This window comes from Lithobates pipiens, unplaced genomic scaffold (genome assembly GCF_037356315.1).
Source record: "Lithobates pipiens isolate NorthernLeopardFrog02 unplaced genomic scaffold, aLitPip1_a1.2 Scaffold_28, whole genome shotgun sequence".
Classification (NCBI taxonomy): domain Eukaryota; kingdom Metazoa; phylum Chordata; class Amphibia; order Anura; family Ranidae; genus Lithobates; species Lithobates pipiens.
The window spans coordinates 195,806,180-195,829,989 of NW_027507789.1; the positions used below are offsets into that span (position 1 = coordinate 195,806,180).

General features: G+C 42.3%; 1 protein-coding gene across 1 annotated transcript in view; it reads right to left on the bottom strand.

Moving 5' to 3' along the window:
- Window positions 1-1,944: 1,944 nt before the first annotated feature.
- PRELID3B (PRELI domain containing 3B) overlaps window positions 1,945-23,810 on the bottom strand; it is a 24,322-nt gene continuing 2,456 nt past the window's right edge. The window contains exons 2-6 of the mRNA XM_077460249.1: window positions 15,102-15,270; window positions 11,874-11,963; window positions 11,244-11,314; window positions 10,007-10,109; window positions 1,945-5,456 (exon numbers count right to left, since the gene is read on the bottom strand). Of these exons, the coding sequence (XP_077316375.1) occupies window positions 5,337-5,456; window positions 10,007-10,109; window positions 11,244-11,314; window positions 11,874-11,963; window positions 15,102-15,270 (553 nt within the window). The 3' untranslated portion in view covers window positions 1,945-5,336. The remainder of the gene's footprint in view (window positions 5,457-10,006; window positions 10,110-11,243; window positions 11,315-11,873; window positions 11,964-15,101; window positions 15,271-23,810) is intronic.

Here is a 23,810-nt window from a genome sequence, read left to right on the forward strand (position 1 = left end):
ATAAATCTTGTATAATACTGCGCACGCGCACACACACACACACACACACACACACACACACACACACACACACACACACACACACGTGTTTTCCATGGAATTCTGCATGGAGGGCAGTTTGTCAGGCCCTGACCACAGCCGAGTATGCCCTGATGAAGTTCAATTCCCAGAATGCACCACTCTGCAGGCACTACATTAGGTGCAGTCCGAGAACCCTGTCAGATTAGCGAGGACTACTTGGCCTGTATTCAGAGAGCAGAGATTGCATCTTCATAGAGGTCAGTGTGAATTAGGGCTGCAACTAATGATTATTTTCATAATCCATTAGTTGGCCAATTATTGTTTCAATTAATCGGTTAATAACCTTTAAAAAATAAAAAAAGTGTGCTGTATAATTTAGTTAATATGTAAAGTTGAAAAAAAAAATGCAATTTATTCTTAAATATCTCTATGCAGTAGTAAATATAAATAACCAACTATATGGTTAGGGAGCAAAATATCTAATCCACTCTAAGAATAACAGGCAGAAGAGATATACTGTAAAATATATATATATATATATATATACACATATATATATACACACATATATATATACACATATATATATATATATATATACACACACATATACATATACACACACACACACATACAATATATATATATATATATATATATATATATATATATATATATATATATATATATATATATATATATATATATATATATATATATATATATATATATATATATATATATATACACATACATACATATACACACACACACACACACACACACACACACACACACACACACACACACACACACACACACACACACTTTTAGAGGAGAGAGATGCTGTATATACATCGGTACTATTAGAAGAGATACACTATATACTATGAGGCTATATACACATTAGAGAGATCTACTATTAGAGGGGATATATACTGCATATACTATTAGAGAAGACATAATGTATTTACTATTTCAGGAATGATATAGTGTACATACTATTAAAATGGTCAATCTAGTAAATATCAGACTCATTAACTTTAACCCATTTTGTTACTGGCCGATTAATCGATTATGAAAATAGTAATAGATTTCATAAATCGATTAGTTGTTTCAGCCCTAGTGTGAATACTACATTGCGATTGTAACCTAGGTGTACGAGAACCTTAGAGCTGACATACTGGGGTTTATTTACTTAAGCTGGAGTGTACAAAAATCAGGCCCACTTCTGCATATAAACCAACCAGCTCCTAACTTCAGCTTGTAACATTAAGCTTTGGCAATAAAACCTGGAAGCCGATTGGTTTCTATGCAGAAGTGAACCCGATTTTGCACTCTCCAGGTTTAGTACATAAACCATGCTGACCCCTCCTTGTGAACACTCATTACCTGGTTTCCAAATGGAACCCTCTTTTCAATAGGTGCAGAACACGTATGCCAATACATTTCTGGGACTTTTCCCCAATTTTCATAACCATTTCCGCATCAGTGATTCAGAAGGTATTCACACCACATTTTTTTTTGTTAGGAGCAATGCATTTTGTTTCGGTTCTCCTCATTAATGATTTTCACTCACTTCCTGTCCATTGAAAAAGTCATCAGAATGAATGAAAAGCGTGGATGAATCTCCACGCTGGAGGCAGGAATAAAAAACAGACAGGGGGTTCCAACACTCTCCCACCATACAAAAGTCAAAAAAACATTTGGTTGGAGTCACATTTTCACTGAATCAAGACAGGTCCCTGCAGCCTATGAGCTTCATATTCTACACAAATAAAATAAAAAACACACAAACACAAACCCTTACACCCCCAACTGTGGACTCTGTTCTGCTGTATTGTCCTGGTTTTATTCCTACAGGCCTTCTTCCCAACCTTTTACCGACATGTATAATGGAATAGAACAATAAAGACACACAAGTCGGAGACATTTCCAGTTTTTACTGGCATTTGCTTGTCCAAAAATGACATACATAACAAGAACAACAAGTTAAAATATAAAAATAAAACTCAGGAGTGCTAGTTGTATAAAACATGTCATTTAACCCTTATTGTCTGTACAGTTAAGGCCATGTTAACATTTCTGCCACACAAGCAAACAGCTGGTTTTTTTTTTTTTTTAGTTGGTATAAAACAAAGTAACTATTCTTAGACGGGTGAAACAAAAAAATTGTGCTCATACCATAGAACAGGATTTGTATGATGCAAATTGCTTACACGCAGTCCAGTCCGCCATTCTGAGAAATTATCCGATTTAGTCGGCGACAGCGCAGTCATAAGGCAACGATCTTTAGATGGCTGCTGCTGCTTGGTCACCCAGTGATATTGCTAGCCAGCTGGTAGGCGGTGGAGTCCAAATCACAAAATAGCTGCTGGACTGGGCGACAACCATATTTATACAGCTCTATGCTGGGAGCTGAAGCCTAGTGGCATTTTTTTTTTTTTTTAAACTCCTACTTAACAGGATTAATGCTACAGGCTAGACATACTATTCATTAGAAAAATATTTCAAGCAGTACGCCGATATAACTGGTATTTTCAGAGATTAGGAATAAAAAAAAGTTAGTGACACTTCCACAGCTATACAAGAGACAATTTAACTCCAAACGTTCTTCATGCTCACCAGAGAGCCTTTTCCATCAATTTCAATGGGCTTAAAGGTGAAGTTCGTTAGTTGCTGGGACACACCTTAGATGCTGCGCCCAGCAGTTCTCCCGTCCTAAATGCAGGACGCAGCCGATGTCATCGACTGGAATTCACACTTGACCTACTGTAATATCCTCGAAAATTAGCTCAATTTCTCTCCAAAAAAAATAAAAGGGAGAGATTATATATAATCTAGCTTTTATTTTACATACTGTGGGGGCACCTTTGCTCCATACTGAATTTTTATACAAAGGTGGGCTTAGCCTGTCACATTGCCCAAGTAAATGGCAAAGACTTTGGAAAGGGTAGTCTCCCTTCCCCCGATCCCCTTATATTCACTTTACCTGCGCTCCCTTCCTCAGCAGAACACAAGAAAACCAGCGATGGCACACTTCTGAGAAGCCAATCCCTAGGCCCTGTCATGTGACTGGGGGGGGGCTGAACATTACTGCTTCTCATGGTCACAGACAGAGCCAATCTCAGTACCGGATGAAGAGGAGCAAGGAGCTACAAGGGAGTGAGCAGATACCCTTCCATGACAGTGTTGCCTGCTTGAGGAAGATGACCGTCTCTTCAAAAGAAGTGACGTTTTCCAGTGCAGCCAACATCCTAATTTATGGAGTTTTTAAAAATAACATTAATAAACAAAACATAACTAGCATCTGATTGGCTGCTATAGATGCCAATGTTTACACTGAATTTATAGAAGGGCCCCCAATACCATTTCCACATGAAGAGGGGTTTTTAACATTAAACATATCACATCAGCTCTCATACATCTACTTTATAGCCACATATCCAGAATTGACCTAGCTGTCAACCGAAACAACCCAACCAATGAACTGACACAGGGAAAGGATGAAAGCATAAAGTTAAACTGATGTACCATATCCTATGTTTTGTGATATGTACATCCCAACCAGAAAAAGATGGAAGTACCATTATACAGCACTGAGTAGGAGTCTCAGTTTTGCTGAAAACCTGGACTGAAAAACACTTATTTGTTTAAACTGATTTGTTTATTTAGGGTGGTTTGGTGGCAAGGTGTGATCCCTGTTAAGGTCTTCGCAGCTATCTAGGACCTCAACGGCGAGATCATCCTCCAACCTTACCAAAGCTGTGAAAGGCTTCTTCAGGTGTCCCCTGCAATAGTCACTCCCCCCCGCCATGTATCCTTATAGAGAGTAATCCAGCATTTGCATCTGCTACCCTGTATTGAATTTGGGGAATGTGGAAAAGACACTTCAGTAGACAACATTGGATGTCTGCCAAGACTGAAATTTCCCAGCTGTGGGACAGGGGGTGATCCCTCAGACCATTGCAGGGGATACAGAAAAATCCATTTTAAGTGCCATTTTACTGGTCCTAACACATACAGTATTTTAAAAGAACACATGTCATTAAGTTATCCACATTTAGGAGATCCTAGAGGTTACCTACATGCACACTATTTTTGTCTTCGGAGCACCTTGGAAGCCCTTGAACCCGGCTCACTCTGGATGCAAATACCAACTTTCCCAGCCAGAAAGCCAAAGCCAAGCCACACCCTTGATGCAAACTCATTTATAGGTTTAAGAAGCAAAGGGGGATGCATCAAAACTCAGACTTTGTAGCCTGGGGTATATAGCGGTGCTCTAGGGCGTAAAGCTGCCCCACGTTTAGGTTCTTCAAACTTTACCCAAACTAACTTAACGGAAATCCAATTAACTCTACTGCTAGAAATAAAGTGTCAAGTCTTTAATAGCCTTCAAAATCCTAGAGGATAAGTGCCACGATTGATTTAAATTAAACTGCTACAAGCATGGTGTTCCTTTGCAATATCAACAGACTTTATCATCACCTATTAGACGAAGGAGCCATGTTTGTGGATGCACTTTTACCGCAAAGCAGCTCATCAATTTTCAGCGACTTCTGAAAATGCTGCCTGCCTGGCTGCCAGACCAACTGAACAACTCCAATAATGACTCAGAGCAGGTCAAAAGACCAAGTCAGAGAAAAGTCAAAGTTGTGACTGTTTGCAGCTGGATCTGCAATTGTCCATCACCAAACCAGGCAACTGGCATGTGCACAAAGGTCAGAATGGCACTCGGTTTCCCTCATCCTTCAACGATGGTAGTTGTAATTGAGAGCTAGCTTAGTACACTGTTTAGTCAGATTGCAGGTGTGCAGATGAGTGACAGGCGGTGAAAATGGCACCCATTTACTGAAGTGTCTGACGTAACAGCTGCCAAGTTTGGGCTGTCTGTATGGCACCAGGAAACAGAAAGGAAGCTTGTGATTAACTGCCTTGGGCATTAGACTGTCCAGGACAATTTCCTCAAACACCTTTATAAATAAAGCCTGATGAGAGAAGCTGGTTCAACATGGCTCTTGGTCCAATGGTGGAGATAAAGCTGCTGAGATCACATCAAAACCTGTCAAGTATTAATACTGGGAAGGGTGATGGAGGTATTTAGAGAAAGTCACTGTACAACTGTGTACAGTCACTTAACTACCTGGTCCCCTTCATTCATTGTTCCCACACCGCTGCCTCCTCTCTCCACGCTTCAATTTGAAAAATCCTACTTAATAGTTACATTCTTAAATAAGAATAAATAATTGAAGTGCCAAGAGGAATATCCTAGCATTTCCAGTAGGAACGTCCAATGGCTATGGCATGAGTAAACATCATTCCTCTACATAGGCTGCTGCTGCCATGGTCGTCCTGATGCCTCCTCTTGTTGTCGCCTTCAGATCCTCGAGTTCTGAGTTTAGTTTGCCAATCACCCACTCCAGAGCGTCCCGGCCCTAAAAAATAAAAAAATAAAAAAATAAATAAATAAAAATTAAATATCATGAGAGAGAAGAAGTACTGTTATAAAGTAATAATTTTTACAAATGACCCAGAATCCCTTGAAGCAGCAAGCAAGTCTAAAAAGCAATTAGTGGACCTGTTCAAGTTGAGTGTTCATACAAGTCAAGCATAAAAAAAAAAAAAAAAAAAAAAAAAAAAAATTATAATAAAATAAATATCTCTATCTACATCTAAAACCACCTCACAATATTCTATAAGTTGTTTTATATCATTTCTATAAACACACACAACTTACAATTTTAGTGTAAGTATATTGCATCTCTTTAGATAAATCAGACAGACAATCTTTCTCGATTTACTGAGACACAGCAGCGGTGCCACTGGCTCCCGCTGCTGTTAAAGTCAGCTAGCCAATCAGGGGACAGATGGGGCAGGGCTTGGCATCTGAATGGACATGGAGCTGTGCCTCAACTTATTTGCCCCCATAGCAAGCTGCTTGAATGACAAAAAAAGGACCCGAGAAGAGGAGGATCTGGGCTGCTCTGTGCAAATCCACTGCAACAGAGCAGGTACGTATAACTTTTTTTTCCCCCCCTTTAACCACTTAACAACCGGCCCATAGCCGAATGACGGCTACAGGGCGGTTGTTTAACTCTGGGAGGCCGTCATATGACGTCCTCCCAGAATTCCGCTCTCGGGCGCGCACTCGAGAGCATCCGTGACCGCTGGGTCCACAGGACCCGGCGCATCACGGATCACGGTAAACGGCTGCTCATCGCGGCCGTTTACCACGTGATCGCTCCGTCAAATGACGGAGTGATCACTTGTAAACAAACATGACGCCGGTTCCTCCCTCCCCTCTCTGTACCGATCGGTATCAGCAGCGATGTGGGCTGCATCTGCAATGCCCACATCGCTGCTCACCGAAATTTAACCCCTCAATTCCCTGCCAATACTCTGCAATACCCCCCACTACCCAGCCATACTCGGAGATACCCAGCCATAGACAACCCCCCCCCCCCCTCCGGTGCTTCTACAGACTCTCCAATACGATCAAAGCCAGAATCTTTTTTTTTTATTTCAGGCTTCTCAGCTTAGAGGTGAGATGCGGGGTCTTATTGACCCCATATCTCACTGTAAAGAGGACCTGTCATGCCATATTCCTATTACAAGGGATGTTTACATTCCTTGTAATAGGAATCAAAAAATAAATTTTTGGGGGAAAAAAAAAATGTCAAACTAAAATAAAGTAAAATGAACAATAATTTTTTTTTTTTTTTTTTTTTTAAAGCGCCCCTGTCCGCATTCAGAAGCGAACGCATACGTAAGTCCCGCCCACATATGAAAACGGTGTTCAAACTACACATGTGAGGCATCGCTGCGAACGTTAGAGCGAGAGCAATACTTCTAGCCCTAGACCTCCTCTGTAACTCAAAACATATAACCAGTAAAAAAATAAAATTGAAAGCGTCGCCTATGGGGATTTTTAAGTAGCGACGTTTGGCGCCATTCCACGAGCGTGGGCAATTTTGAAGAGTGACATGTTAGGTATCTATTTATTCAGCGCAACTTCATCTTTCACATTATGCAAAAATTGGGCTAACTTTACTGTGTGTGTTTTTTTTTAACACAAAACTTTTTTTTTCCAAAAAAAGCATTCGAAAAATTGCTGCGCAAATATGCAACGACCACCATTATATTCTCCAGGGTGTTTGCTAAAAAAACATATATAATGTTTTGGGGTTCTACGTAATTTTCTAGCAAATAAATTATGATTTTTTACATGTAGGAGAGAAATGTCAGAATTGTCCTGGGTGCTCCAGAACACCTGATGGCGCTCCCTGCATGTTGGGCCTCTGTATGTGGCCACACTGTGTAAAAGTCTCACACATGTGGTATCGCCGTACTCGGGAGTAATAGCAGAATGTGTTTTGGGGTGTAATTTGTGGTATGCATATGCTGTGTGCGAGAAATAAACTGATAATATGACAATTTTGTGAAAAAAAAAAAAATCTGGATTATGCAAATTGTGGGAAAAAAAATGACAACTTCAAAAAACTCATCATGCCTCTTACTAAATACCTTGGAATGTCTTCTTTCCAAAAAGGGGTCATTTGGGGGGTATTTGTACTTTGCTGGCACGTTAGGGTCTCAAGAATTGAAATAGGCCGTCAGTACTTCAGGTGTGATCAATTTTCAGATATTGGCACCATAGCTTGTGGACTCTATAACTTTCACAAAGACCAAATAATATCCACCAATTTGTACTTATTTTTACCAAAGATATGCAGTAGTATAAATTATGGGCAAAATTTATGAAGAAAAAAATTACTAATCTGCTAAATTTTATAACAGAAACAAAGAAAAATTCATTTATTTATTTTTTTTTTTTTTTTACAGAATTTTCGGTCTTTTTTCTTTTATAGCACAAAAAATAAAAAAAAATAAAAATAAAATAAAAAAAAAAGGTGATTAACCACTTGGGATCCGCGCTATTGCAAAATGACGGCAATAGCGCGGACCCACATTTTCGGGACTACGTCTATTGACGTAGTCCCGGTTACGAGCGGCCTGCGCGCCCCCTGAGGGGCGCGCGCGGCGCGCTCTGTGATCGGCGAGTCCGTGAGACTCGCCTGATCACCGATCCGTGTAAGGGGTCGATCCCGACCCCTTATCACGTGATCAGCTGTCAGCCAATGACAGCTGATCATGTGATAAAACGGAGCCGGTAATCGGCTAGTATTCCTCCTCGCGCTGACAGCGCGAGGAGAAAAAAAAAAAGCCGATCGCCGGCGGCCGTGTTCGGGACATCAGTCCCGATCACGGCCAGCAATTTAAAAGGACACCTGCCCCCTGCCAGTGCCCACCTGCCACCCGCAGTGCCATCCTGAAATAAAGTAAGTGCCCCCCTGTCAGTGCCACCCAGCAGTGCCCATAGTGCCCACAGTGCCACCCAGCAGTGCCCACAGTGCCACCCAGCAGTGCCCACAGTGCCACCCAGTGCCACCCAGCAGTGCCACCCACAGTGCCACCCAAAATCTGCCTCAGGTGCTGCACCCCAGTGCCGCCCATCAGTGCCCAGCAGTGCCGCCCATCAGTGCCCAGCAGTGCCACCTATCAGAGCCACCTATCAGTGCCACCTATCAGTGCCCATCAGTCCCATCTATCTGTGGTACCTATCAGTGCCCATCCGTGCCACCCATCCGTGCCACTTATCCGTGCCATCTTATCTGTGCCCATCTTTGCCCATCAGTGCCGCCTTATCTGTGCCTATTAGTGCCGCCTTAACTATGCCTATCAGTGCCGCCTTAACTATGCCTATCAGTGCAGCCTATCAGTGCCCACCAATGCAGCCCATCAGTGCCCACCAATGCAGCCCATCAGTGCCCACCAATGCAGCCCATCAGTGCCCACCAATGCAGCCCATCAGTGCCCACCAATGCAGCCCATCAGTGCCCACCAATGCAGCCCATCAGTGCCCACCAATGCAGCCCATCAGTGCCCACCAATGCAGCCCATCAGTGCCCACCAATGCAGCCCATCAGTGCCCACCAATGCAGCCCATCAGTGCCCACCAATGCAGCCCATCAGTGCCGCCTAATCAGCGCACTTCAATGAAGGAGAAAAATGACCCGTTTGCAAAATTTTATAACAAACTATTAAAACATGATTTTTTTTTTTTTTTTTTTGCATCTTTGTTTGTTTGTTTAGCAAAAAATAAAACTCCGAGCTGTAACTAAATACCACCAAAAGAAAGCTCTATTTGTGGGAAAAAAAATGATAAAAAATTCATTTGGGTACAGTGTTGTATGACCGCGTAATTGTCACTCAAAGTGCATCAGCGCTGAAAGCTGAAAATTGGTCTGGGACTGAGGGGGGTTTAAGTGCCCAGTAAGCAAGTGGTTAAATACCACCAAAAGAAAGCTCCATTTGTGTGAAAAAAAAAAAAAAAAAAGGACAAAAATTTCATATGGGTACAGTGTTGCATGACTGAGTAATTGTCATTCAAAATGTGAGAGCACCGAAAGCTGAAAATTGGTCTGGTTATTTAGGGGTGTTTAAGTGCCCAGTGGTTAATAATAACAAAGCCTTTACAATCACTTTAACTCACAGTCTCAAAGTACCAATGATTGCATGGGATAAGGGGTCTAAAGTTTTCCCTTTTAGACAGAACCTGACTGGTAGGTATGCAATTTTTGCCGAATGAGAAGAAGAAGAAGGTCCTAGCTATTTGGCCGCTTAGACTGCCTACTTGGGGTGTATGCAATAACCCTGAATCACTAGTTGCTGCAGATGGACTAATTCTGCTGTGTACAAGTCATTATAAAAGAAAGAAAGTATTTCTAGTTGTAACTGAAACACAGGCGACAATGAACAGCACAATCCTAGATGCAGTAAAAAGAGACAAGGGAGGCTTATCTGTTTCAGGTAGTTTTCCTACCCCACCTAACAAAGACACACATCAATGGAAGTCACCCAGGAGAATACGACACACCCAAATAATGGCAGGAAGTACTGGATTTTAGCCTTGTCACATACTTACCTTACTGGCATTGCTAGAAATGGTATTGGCCATCATTCCCTCTAAATAGCTGCTTAGACTGACACCTTTTACAGATATGATCGCTTCCTGAGTAAGAATGGTCCTGAAAACACAAAGACTGCATTGAAGTCTTGCCTTATACGGAAAAATACAGTCAAAGACACATAACAAGAAAGTTTCTTCCCATTAGTCTCTGCACACCAAGACATTTCCAAAGCTGAATCAAGCAACAATTTATATGCTTAGGACTGATATTGGCGACTGCTACCATATAAAAATGTTTTTAAAGTGTTACTAAACCCAGGACCCTGCATTTACTATATCTGATCTCCCACAGTATTCAGAACGTGCAAATGCAATTATTTAAAGTAAATATAAACTGCTAAATACCTCTTAGCAGTATATAGCAGTCTTGCTACTTCTATCAATGTATAATTAAAGCTTGTATGAGAGTTTTCATAGTGCACTGACTGACCTATCAGGATGAAGGACCCCTGACTCACTGTTTGAATAATGCAGATTGGCCCTCTGCTGATCACATGCACTCTCCCGGACCCCCAAACGCTCTAGCAATACGCAAACAGAGCATGTGCACCCCGACTCCACAAACTGTCTTGTTTGAGCTTGTTTTTTGGAGTCGGTGGAAGAAGGGAAGGATAAAACAGCCCTTTTACATAATGCAAGGATTAACCCCTTAGGTTCCACCGTGAGTAAAACAAGCATATACAGATTGATTTTACTGTGAGGGTTTAGTAACACTAACCACTTGCCAACCTTTTAAAATGTCCTGGACTTCTAGTGGTAAAACCAAGTTCATGCCTGCAGCTATGAGCTTGGTAGCATTTTTTTTTTGCAACCAGTGATGGGCTGTTCAGCAAGAGTGATCCAGGTGATCCCATATGTTATTTGGCCATATATTGTGTTTGTGAAGAATAAAAAATAATTTTAGTGTATTTTTTCATGAAAATATAAGCTTGATAAACAGCTGCGCAACTGTGCGAAATAAACAGTTGCAACTAACACCATTTTTATTCTACAGGGCCTCTATAGGCATGTCATTGTTTGGGGGGTTCTATGTAAATCACAGCTATGGTGTATGTTGGCTTATTTAAAAAGAAACACAACTATAAAAATACACAACTAAAAATACTAAAAAGACAAACGCGGTTCTCCATACCACCAATATATATGTTCTGAATTAGAAGATTAGAGATCTTTAGCAAAGTTCTATACTTACTTTTTGTTGTCCTGAGGATGTGGCTTGTACACTAGTCTTTCATCCACGGACACCATATTTGTGAATGTGATCTAGAATCAAGATGACAAGTCAACAAGTTACACAACGAGCAAACAACTTTTGCTTATCCGTCTCCACCCCAGTGCCACATTTGGCCCCTTTGGGGGGGGGATGAGATGCCAACATTGGGCTCCCTGGACAAGTAAGTGTCCATGTATTAAAAGTCAGCAGCAAATGTAGCTGAAGAATATACACGCTTGTTTACGCTCTTGTGTGCATAGATGTATTTTAGCTCAGTAAAAAAAAAAAAGTTCATCACTCTATCATTAGGACTAGTGCACACTCAGCCAGCTACCAGACACAAGGTTATGATTATTGCCCTGCAAATGATGAGTGTAAATTAGTGAAGAGAGCTGGCCGAGTGGCTGCGTCTGCTCTTGAAGGTTCAAAAGGTGAAACATTGTGCCATATTCCACACGTTGTATGATGTTCAGGCATCAGTGTGCAACATCGCCGTTTCTCTCTCCCCCCCCCCACCGAGAACTGCCATGTGGAAGTAGTAATGTCTGGTCACAGTTTAAAGTCTCCTTACATTTGCATTACATAATCCAACACAAAAGCACCACTTACATTTGTGGATTTTAGCTCCATTGTTTTTTCAGCAGGATCAACCACTGAATGTTCTTGAACGTACGTCCTTGTTCTGGTTGCCCCAATAATCTAAAATAAAAATAAAACATAGAACTCAAAACAGATTCTGGATTTATTTTGGAAATGTTTATCCTCCCGTCAATACACACTATGACCCTTCAGGGGGAAGTGACTATTTCCTGACAGCCCACTCCCTAGAAACAGATTTACAAATCCACTCTTTTGCTCCAGTAGAGCAGGGCTTCTGAATATGGATGCTAGAACAGCCAAATCCCCGGGCCAAACACTGAAGGATGGAGAAGGCACCGACATCAGCACCCTGGTAAGATGACACTGGAGCTGACACAGGGCGGCATGCATTTTCCATTTTCTCACCCTGCATTATAAGGAATATTTTGAAGTGTCACTAAACACACATCATACTTTTATGATATAATAAAAAGTATGGGATTTCTGTTTATTGCAGAATCATACTTACAGTAGTGTTCATAACCTGGCATAATTTATGATTTCTTGGGCATTTTTCAGAGAATATGAATAACACGAAAACTTTTCTTTCACTCATGGTTAGTGTTTGGCCGAAGCCATTTATCATCAACTGTGTTTACTCTTTAAAATCATAAAGGCAACTACAAAAGGTTACATACCCCAGTTCTTAATACCGTGTATTGCCCTCTTTAACATCAAATGACACCTTGAAGTCTTTTGTGGTATTTGTGGCTGAGGCTCTTTATCCTCTCAGATGGTAAAGCTGCCCATTCCTCTTGACAAAAAGCCTCCAGTTCCTGGAAATTCTTGGGCTGTCTTGCATGAACGACACGTTTGAGATCTCCCCAGAGTGTCTCAATGATATTGAGGTCAAGAGACTGAGATGGCCACTCCAGAACCTTCACTTTATTCTGCTGTAGCCAATGACAGGTCAACTTGTCCTTGTGTTTTGGATCATTGTCATGTTGGAATCTCCAAGTACGTCCCATACGCAGCTTCCAGGTTGATGAATGCAAATGTTCCTCCAGTATTTTTTGATCACATACTGCATTCATCTTGCCATCAATTTTGACCAAATTTCCTGTGCCTTTGTAGCTCACACATCCCCAAAACACCAGCTATCCACCTCCGTGTTTCACAGTAGGAATGGTGTAACTTTCATCATAGGCTTTGTTGACTCCTCTCCAAATGTAGTGTTTATGATTGTGCAAAAAAGCTCAATTTTGGTCTCATCACTTCAAATGACTTTGTGCCAGAAGGTTTGAGGCTTGTCTCTGTGCTGTCTGGCATATTTGTGTCATTTGCATACAAATGGCTTTCTGGCGTCTCGACCATGCAGCCCATCTTTCTTTAAGTGCCTCCTGAAACAGCCACACCACATGTTTTCAGAGAGTCCTGTATTTCACCTGAAGTTATTTGGGGGTTTTTCTTTGCATCCCAAACAATTTTCCTGGCATTTGTGGCTGACATTTTAGTTGGTCTACCTGACCGTGGTTTGGTTTCAACAGAATCCCTCATTTTACACTTCTGGATTAGAGTTTGAACACTGCCGATTGGCATTCTCAATTCCTTGGATATCTTTTTATATCCCTTTCCTGTGTTATACAGTTCAACTACCTTTTCCTGATGATCCTTTGACAATTCTTTTGCTTTCCGCATGATTCAGAATCCAGAAATGTCAGTGCAGCACTGGATGAAAGATGCAAGGGTCTGTCAGGAGTCCAGAAACTCATTGACCTTTTACACACACACAAATTACAAGCAAACAGATCACAGGTGAGGATGGTTACCTTTAATAACCATTCAAACCCCTTTGTGTCAACTTGTGTGCATGTTATCAGGCCAAAATCACCAGGGTATGTAAACTTTTGATGAGGGTCATTTGGATAGTTTGTTGCCATTACGATTTAAAAAGAGTAAACACAGTTAAATAATAAATGGCTTCAGCCAAACACTAACCATTATTCATATTCTCTGAAAGATGGCCAAGAAATCGAATTCTGACAGGGTATGTATCTAAAACCGAGCGCTCAGTTCTCCCTGAGCAGAGAACTGGTGACTGTCAGTGAGCACTCTCTGCTCTGGCTCAGGCATGTGGACGGGTCCCGTCTTCATTGGTCGCACTCTTGCCCGAGCCTGGACTGGCTCTGTGACGTCAACCAACAGCAGGCTTAAGCCTGCTTAAAATGGATCACAGGAGTGAAGAACGAGACTCCTGTGATCCATGGGGGTGGGGAAGAGTACAGCCAAACAAGCTTTGACTATACTTCTCCTTTAAAAATAATTACAATTCCATAATCCACATACAGAAAGAGAAGGGACAATGTAAAATGAAACAATGTGGTTAGTATCACTTTAATAAAAGCCCTAGAGCCTTTTCTGAAAGCTGCAAATACATCACCATTGGGTCCCATAGACAGAACTAGTCAATATATCACAAACTGCAAGTAACTGCTTAAAACTTTATGGGTTGAATTGGCTGTGACTAGTATGACATGTCTGCAGCCTGTATTTAGCCACTGATATGCATATACTGCACTTGTTTAAGGTCAGCAATTCTCTAAGGTCAGGGATAACAGCATTAGATTCTACACCCTTTTGAAAAATAACTAACCAGAAAACAGCAGCTGTATTTTTATCCTGACAGGTTCCCAGGAAAGGCGACATGTTACAGTGAACTGCAGGGAATCTGCTGATAACAAGAATTTCTTTGTAACCAGTGAAAGCCATTCACAGGACACACTACGCTCAGCAATTGCCACTGATGGCCGTAGGAGGAAAGAATTAAAGTCCATATAAACACTAAATTAACTTCTTTTTATTTGCTTCCTTTTGGTTTGTTAAGTTTACAATTTAAGCATTTTGTTATAGATGTTCAATAATTACAATAAAGGACTTGCCAGAAATCCAGTGCTGCCCTTTCTCCGGTTAACCTTGCAATGTTTTCTACAACAACGATATCAGAAAAGTGTGCCAGAACTACAGAACTCCCCCTCGTTTTGGAAGGGGGTGTCCTTTTCAAAGACAACATTGTTTCCCCTATAGATCCAATAAAATGGAAAAGTGCCGTTAACCTTGGACAGCAAGCGTGTTACCAATGTAGCCACCACATCTACGGACTGGTACGCTGCAGTGTTATACATTTTTGTTAATGGGTTAGGAACTTAGGATATATTTGTGTTTCTTCTAACCCATCTGATTCTATGGAATCGGACTTACTGATTTCACTAAAGAAGGCATTCCCCACTCCGTGCTCAGCAGCCGGTCACTGTGTAACTTCCCACTGTTATCCACGTGTCTGTCCAACACATCCACGCCAACCACACTGGGGTTCATGGGGTTGGGGTACTTCTGCATGGCTGCTGTTGTGACCGTTTCCCATGGATGGCTGTTAAGAACAGGATTAAAAGCATTAAGTAAAAAGCATGCATAAGAGTGACATACATCAGGTCTGTACAGTATCAAACCTTCATTTAAAGCATAACAATTTAGACTGTATTGCATAGAGCAGAGAAAGGTTACAGCCTCTAAAAGTATTAATTGTCTCCTGTTCTCTTTTTTTCGGGATGAAGAGAAAACAAAATAAAAATCAACCCAACACACACACATATATATCTATCTTTTTGTTGGCTTATCATACTTGTTATTCCGAGTGAATATTAAACCCGCCGGCTCATCTTCAGCAAAGTTCAAAACGGAGAAGCCGTATTATGTGTCAGTCAGGCTACATACTGATTGAAATTTGGTCACTTCAGGAGGGACCATCTGAATTTCGATTGGCACGTGGCTGACTCCACTAGACAGAAGCTGACTTGATCGATTTCCGTTAGGCTAGGTTCACACCTACGTGAACTTCTCCGCATCCAATTTGCATAGCAGGAGAACGTGACCTGCTCTCTATAGAGCCGGTTCACATATCTCCGGGGCTGCTGCGGAGCGCACTGCGCGTCTTTGGCTCCGCTTCAGGATCAAATTCAGGCAAAGATTCGGCCCCGATTGGTCCCTGAACCAGAGAATGGGGACGCACAGTATTCCTGTGCTATCTCCAGCCGGTTCCAGTATGAACCAAGCCTTAAAAAAAAATAAAATAAATAAATAAATAAAAAATAAAAAAGGATGCAGGAAAACCACTTGATTAAGTGTCTGTAGCCAATTAGCTGCTGATCAGGATATTCTGACAGCTGGGGGTGTCACTGTCAGAATACAACGTCCTGGCACAGGGAATTCTTGTTTGTGTGGTTGGAGGAATTGGTTAAGCTGGCCACAGATGGTTTGAACTTTCGTTGGTTCAGCAGGGACTGGCCAGGACTCGATCCATCTATGGACAGGCTGACTGGGCCCAAGTTAATCAATCCACTTGGGTACAACCAGCATGTCAGATTTCTCTTGAAGGAACAGTTCCACGCACCGCCCCGCCGGGAAAACACAATAGCTTGCAAGACGGATTCCCCCATGAACACTCATGGGGGAAAAAAATCAAGCAAATTTCTTTCCTGCAACCCGTGTTTGCAGGAAGGAAAAAAATAAATAAAAAATAAAAATCTATTGCATGATCTATGGACATCATATTTTTCTTTTTTCCATTCAACCCATTTTTTTTTTTAATCCTTTAAATATTTATAGAAGAATATAAATGAAAACTAAAACAAGTTTTCAGAGGAGACCCCCATCCCAAACAGAAAGAAGAAGGGAGAAGATTGATGCATTGGGGTTTATTTAGTAAAGGCAAATCTTTAGATCGGAGGGAAAGATCTGAAATGAGGGGGAAGCTCTGCTGATTTTATCATCCAATCACGCGCAAGCTAAAATGCTGTTTATTTTCCTTGAATGTCCCCCTCAGATCTACAGCGACTGCACTTCCAAGTGGACTTGTAGAGCACAGTGGATTTGCCTCTAGTAAATAAATCCCTTTGTATCTCATAAGTGTTTGAGTGTATTCACAAAGCAGACAACCTCGATTTGTATTCTATCAAGGGAATAAGTCTATCCATAGTAACAACCTTACAAACCTGATAATCATGTACAATAGGTGCTTTTAGTCATAACAACAGAACAATGAGTGACCTGTCCATGTATTGTGTACTTGCTGTTCGTTGCACATTGTACAGGGAGGAGGCTCACGTGTATCACTGTCTTATGTAATAAGATTAAGTTCTTGCCTCAATGTCCCGCTCTCTGTGCTGTTTTATTGTGAGAAGCTGCTGGGTAAAAAGCCATGTGACTGCACATAATTGGAATCAGATGTCAGTGAGCAGAGGTGCAGGGAGTTCTGCAAAGCTCAGGAACCCTCTTCCTAAAATAGGAAGTGAAGGCGGCAAAGCGGGAGTTGTCAGGAATGTCCTCAGAGGAGTCACTTTCCTCTTTATCGGAGCTGTGGGAAGGTCACACTGTGCGCGGCCTTTTAATGTGAAGTCACATGAGGAGATGACGGGGGAGATGACGAGGGAGCTGCCCCCATCCCCAATCATGGAAAAAGCACGAGGCAGATGAAAGACACACACCCCTCAGCCTACCCCCCTCACATTCAAACTTTCCTGAAGGCCAAATGTAACTTCTCTAACAAAATGGAAGATCAGATCTAAGATTTACATTGTAAGCGGACAAGTAGTGCTGCCTTATCTGTGTTTCCTGTTAGGTGTACATACATTCGTATCAAAAGTGATTAACAGTATACCCTGTAATACAGCACTATGGTATGTGATGACACTTTCAAAAGGGATACTACTAAAAAGGATTTTTTATAAAAACAAACATGTCATACTTACCTGCTCTGTATAATGGTTTTAAGCAACCCTGATCCTCCTCTTCTGGGGCCCCCCCCCCCCTGCTGCTCTGTGACCTCCTCCCCTGAAGTGCCCCATAGCAAGCCACTATTGGGGGGGGGGGGGGGGGCATTCATGCACACTGTGCTCTGTGTGTCCATTCACACACAGAATGCTGGCTGTGATTGACACAGCCATTGGCTCTGGCTACTGTGTTTGAGCCAATGAGGAAGGAGAGAGCTGGGAGAGCTCTCGTACACATCGCTGGATAGAGATCAGGCAAGTATAAGGAAGAGCTGGAGGGATGGAAAAGTCTACCTGCATAGAATGTATGAAGGTGTAAAAAAAAAAAAAAAAAAAAAAAAACACACCACACACACCAGCCTTTAGAAACACCACTTCAGCCCCAGAAAGCTTTACCCCCCTTCCTGACCAGAGCACTTTTTGCGATTCAGCACTGTCCCTTCAGCTGACAATTGCGCAGTCGTGTGATGTTCTACCCAAACAAAACTGACATCTTTTCCCCCCACAAATAGAGCTTTCCTTTGGTGGTATTTGATCACCTCTGCAGTTTTTATTTGTTGCGCTATAAACAAAAAAAAAAGCTTTTTTTTGTCATACATACTTTTTTTCCCCTCAGTTTAGGCCGATATGTATTAGACATATTTTTGGTAAAAAATAAATTTGGCAATAAGGGTTTGCACAAAAGTTATAGCGTCTACAAAATAGGATAGTTTTATGGCATTTTTTTTATGAATTTTTTTTTTTTTTTTTTACTAGTCGCGATCAGCGATTTTTATCATGACTCCGACATTATGGTGGACACAGACAATTTTGATACATTTTTTGCTATAACCAATCAAGTTATAGCGGGGGAAGGTGCAAAACACACTGCCACTAGCCTGCTGTACAGCTGTGGAAAACTTCAGGGTTTGTTTATAAAACAAACATTCATTGCACTAATTACAGAAGCGTTGGTGCTGAACCATCCCTGTAATGTTTCCAGATTAGTTCCTGTGTAGTGTCATATTTTGCTGCCTATTACAGAATGCTACGGAAGTGACGTTGCCGCCAGAAATTGCGTACTGCGCAAATCGTTCCAAACACTCACGCTGTGCGTTCCAACATAGTTTCGGCAATACTGTTCAGCGAAACCATCACATAATGTTACGGAAGTGACGTTACACACAACACAAACACTGGGCCGTGCGTTACAACACTAATACTTCCCTTGTTACCTAGTATCATTTTCTACCAACCATGCTGAGCTACGTGCCGTGTTAGGTTCTGCATTGCTGGGACTTGTAGTGCCTATCCTTATCCCCGAGCTTCAATATTCAGTGTCCTCATCCTTATCCCCGAGCTTCAATATTCAGTGTCCTCATCCCCATCTCCCTGCTTTAATGTTCAGTGTCCTCATCCCTATCCCCGTGCTTCAATGTTCAGGGTCCTCATCCCTATCCCCCCTGCTTCGATGAGGACACTGAACATTGAAGCACAGGGATAAGGATGAGGACACTGAACATTGAAGCACAGGGATAAGGATGAGGACACTGAACATTGAAGCACAGGGATAAGGATGAGGACACTGAACATTGAAGCACAGGGATAAGGATGAGGACACTGAACATTGAAGCATGTAGCTCAGGATAGGCACTACAAGTCCCAGCAATGCAGAACCTAACACGGCACGTAGCTCAGCATGGTTGGTAGAAAATGATACTAGGTAACAAGGGAAGTATTAGTGTTGTGTGTAACGTCACTTCCGTAACATTATGTGATGGTTTCGCTGAACAGTATTGCCGAAACTATGTTGGAACGCACAGCGTGAGTGTTTGGAACGCTATGGGCAGTACGCAATTTCTGGCGGCAACGTCACTTCCGTAGCATTCTGTGATAGGCAGCAAAATATGACACTACACCTGCATCAGGAGTAAAATGTTTTCTCAATGATGTATTTCTGAAAATCATACCATGCTGACCACTAGACAGAGCCAACGATTCAGGAATTCATCTCTTAGAAAAATGACAATGACAGTCTGCTTCGAGTAAAGAGAACCACACACACACAGCCCGGCTTTCTGCAGGCGCTGGCAGCATAACCCGGCTCAACAACGGAGGATTTAAGAAATCAACTGAAGTCGGTTGAAAACGATCAGGCACACATACATCTCATTGGATGCAGTCACTGATTGGGGGAATAATGAATTGATTTTGTCTCATTTAACCTGGGGCTGAAAATCGAAGGATGATTGTATGGCTATCCTAACGGATTTGGAACAAGGAGATGAGGCTTTGCACTCTGAACCCCTATACACACACTATCAAATGTTCTGCTGATTTTTGTCTTCAGATTTACCAAAACCATGTAGTGCAAGGGCCTGATTGCATACACATTGAAACTCCTAAGCTTGGACCTCATATTATATGGTTTTGGTAAATCTGAAGAAAAAAATAAAAATGAAAATCCAGCAGAAAATCTGATAGTGTGTATGGGGCGTAAAGCTGGGTATACAAGCACCGGAATTCAGCCGGTTCTCCAGGAACCTGACGAATTAAAGACTGTGAACCGGACTCTGGCCAACAGAAACCGTCCAACAACCAACCTGCCTCCATCAAACAGTCCAGCTGGAAAACCTGAATCAGGACAGGCGGGGAGATCCTCGATCAGAATACAACAGCCAGCAGGGGAGATCCCTGCAACCACATGGCTCATGTGGATCCAGAGATCTGTCAGTTTTTTCCTTCAACCCGCTGACTCAATCAAAAAGCTGTGCAGGTCTACCAAGCTTTAGGCTGACCATACACTACAATCTGATTGTATAATCTCCTATGTAGTGCAAGGGCCTGCCTGATCTGACACAATTTAAATGTATCGTTTATGTGTGTCCTCATATTACATAATATGATGAATCCAAAAAGGAGAGACAGTACTATCAGATTGTGTAGTGTATGGCCAGCTTAATGTCAGTAGCCGTGTCAAACACACTAGGGACCATTTAGCCAGAAATGGATAAAACGACTGATATTTTTTGTCGCCGATGGAGGATGACAGGAGCGCCCAGAGGAGGGGAAAAAATAAATAAAAATATCACAAACTTTAAGCAGACAGTGCCTCTGAAATCCAGTAGCTGGGAAGAACATAGGGGTTGATTTACTAAAGGCAAATCCACTCTGGAAGTGCAGTCCCTGTAGAAATGAGGGGGAAGCTCCGAAATGAGGGGAAGCTCCACTGATTTTATCATCCAATCATGTGCAAGCTAAAAATGCTGTTTTTTTTTTTTTCCTTGCATGTCCCCCTCAGATCTACAGGGACTGCACTTCCAAGTGCACTTGCAGTGCAAAGTGGTTTTGACTTTAGTAAATAACCCCCCATAGTCCTGTACTATCTTTCAATGTGCCTCTGGCCAGGACTGATTTTTACAGGTTACTAGTATCAGTCTATAATGCTGTCATTTACAGAGTTTTATGGACTAGACCTTTCACGCGACACATCATGAACACTCAGCAAACACGTGCCGCCTTGGAATAACCAGTCAGGTAGAATCTGAGGAATGTGTACACTCACATTACACAGAGAAGGTTACCAGGTATTGCACATTGCAACATGACTGATAAGTCAGTCATTGAAGGTCTGCAGTCATCTGGAAGTCACTTAAAGGTCTGCACACACCTGAAAGGCAGCCACACATGGAGTTTATTTACTAAAGGCAAATCCACTTTGCACTACAAGTGCACTTGGAAGTGCAGTTGCTGTAGATCTGAGGGGAAGATCTGCAATGAGGGGAAACTCTGCTGATTTTATCATCCAATCATGTGCAAGTAAAAATGCTGTTTTTTATTTTCCTTGCATGTCCCCCTCAGAGCTACAGCAACTGCACTTCCAGGTGCTGTAGTGCAGCGTGGATTTGCCTTTAGTAAATCAACCTCATAGTGCATTTGGTTTATTCAACCAGCTGGTCTATCTAGCTTGTCATTAGATCACACAGCAAGTTGACCTCAATCACACTCCATTATACCAGTTACCATTCCACTGTACCATTATCCTAGGTCCGACATGTACCGTCAGGTCCATTTCTTCTCCTTCATGAAGGAACAATTCCCAGCATGCCGACTCCCTAATCTCTTAAACAGACCATTGATTATAGAGCTGCACATCTTCACTGGTCCCACCACTTGATTATCGTGTCAATGATTCGATTCCCTAATGCATCACCATTACTGCCCATGGGTTTCATAAAAAAAAACAAAAAAAACAAACACACACATCAGTGCAGCCTCACCAGTGCCCATCAAATGCAGCCTCAGCAGTGCCCATCAAATGCAGCCTCAGCAGTGCCTGAATCACACACAGCAGGCATCTCTCGCTGTGTCAGAGAGCTTGGCTTTCAATATTACAGTGGCCGCTGTAACAAAGTCCTGCATTGGATCAGTGTGCCATCTATCACAGAAGTTGGTCTAGGAGGCAGGACTTTGATACAGCGGCCACTGGGATACTGAAATCCAAGCTCTGTGACACAGCTGGAGATGCCCGCTGTGTGTGTGATCCAGGCACTGGTGAGTGGGCAACCTGGGCAATTCAGATGAACGCCCCGAGATCCACACTGTGTGTGACATACAGAGGGGGGGGGGGGGGGGGGGGGGAGAGGGAGGGAGAGCGCACCGGGATGAGGCCATCAATGCAATCGCGATTCAGCCGGTCTCTGCATCAATGCAGAATCACGATGCATCGATTAAACAAATATTTTCAAGACCCCTAATAGATTATGCAATTTAAAATCCCTCTATACCACCAATACAGTCAAGGTGGATGGGAGAATCCTTCCCACTGTGGTATTTTATTCTGATGGTGGGAGCCTTACCTACCATGAGAATACAAAGATCAGTGTTGCTGGCTATAATATTTAAACTTATCTGGGAAAAATCCAAGCGACTGCTAGTATACAAACCGACTGACTGACTTGTGCACAACCAGCCTGCCCACACACGCACTGAGACTGGGTTCACACCATCGCCATATGCAGCTCCCATGCGTCCTAGTTCACCATTTGAGAGAGCCGGTCAAAATCTCTTGCTATTGTGAATTGGATGCGTGGAACCCGCATCCAATACGCAATGGCGTGAACTCAGCATGAAATTCATATATTTGAGGACAGCACACTCATTTTCCGTATAGTATTTGTTTAGTAGGGTATTCACTACTTTAGGTGCAGCAGTCCAATTATTGATAGCCAAGCGCAAACCCAGCCCCTTCCCTAAACCTTACTGGATTGAAAGTCAGCTGGCCCCTGCTGAATTCTAATCGATGTATGGCTGGCTGAAGTCACCTGAGAGTTACCAAATGGTCTGCAGACACCTCAAACCACCAAATGTGACTTGTGCTGACTGTACTTTGAGGAGTGACGCTAGGTCACACTTGATGCGGTTTTTTTTGCAGCGCATTTTTTGCTTATAGCAAAGTATGTCACTTCTGTTCATGTATTGTGACTGAAGTGACTTTACACTCTCTGGAACTCAACTCACATCAAAGTCGTGCAAGAACCTTTATAAAGTCCACAGTCGCAGGTTGGGGTCAGGGTTAGCGGTAGTCATTAGGATTAGTGGTAAGCGCTAGGATTCGAACTGGAAAAATTACCGCTAATCCTATTTCTAACACAACTTTGGACACAGTTTCCTGCACTACTTTGATGCTACTTGACACCAGAGAGTTTATAGTCACATCAAAGTTGCACTACACGAACAGAACCGTCATACTTTCCCATTAGATAAACACATTAAAAAACGCAACGCTTGCAGTTTTGGTGCGGGTCCATTCAAGTCTATCAGATTCAACCTGCTTCGGGGGGCTGCAGGGGGGGGGTCAGAAGTCCCTGACCCTTTCCAAAAATGCACCGATGTGAACATGTCTCATAGGCAACCATAGTAAATGGACTGTAGTGAATTTCTGCAAAAAAAAAAAAAAAGTGCATAGGAGTGAACAAGGCCTGAGTGCTTACTGCACCATTATTACACGAATCTCTGGTGTGCACGTGCCACCAAGAAATAGTGATCAGATGCAAAATGCAGGAATGCACAAAAACACACATGTCATGCTATGGGGTACTCCTGTGTCATTTATCCATAGAGTCACCCAATAATGTACATTTTGTCACACAACTAAAGGGAA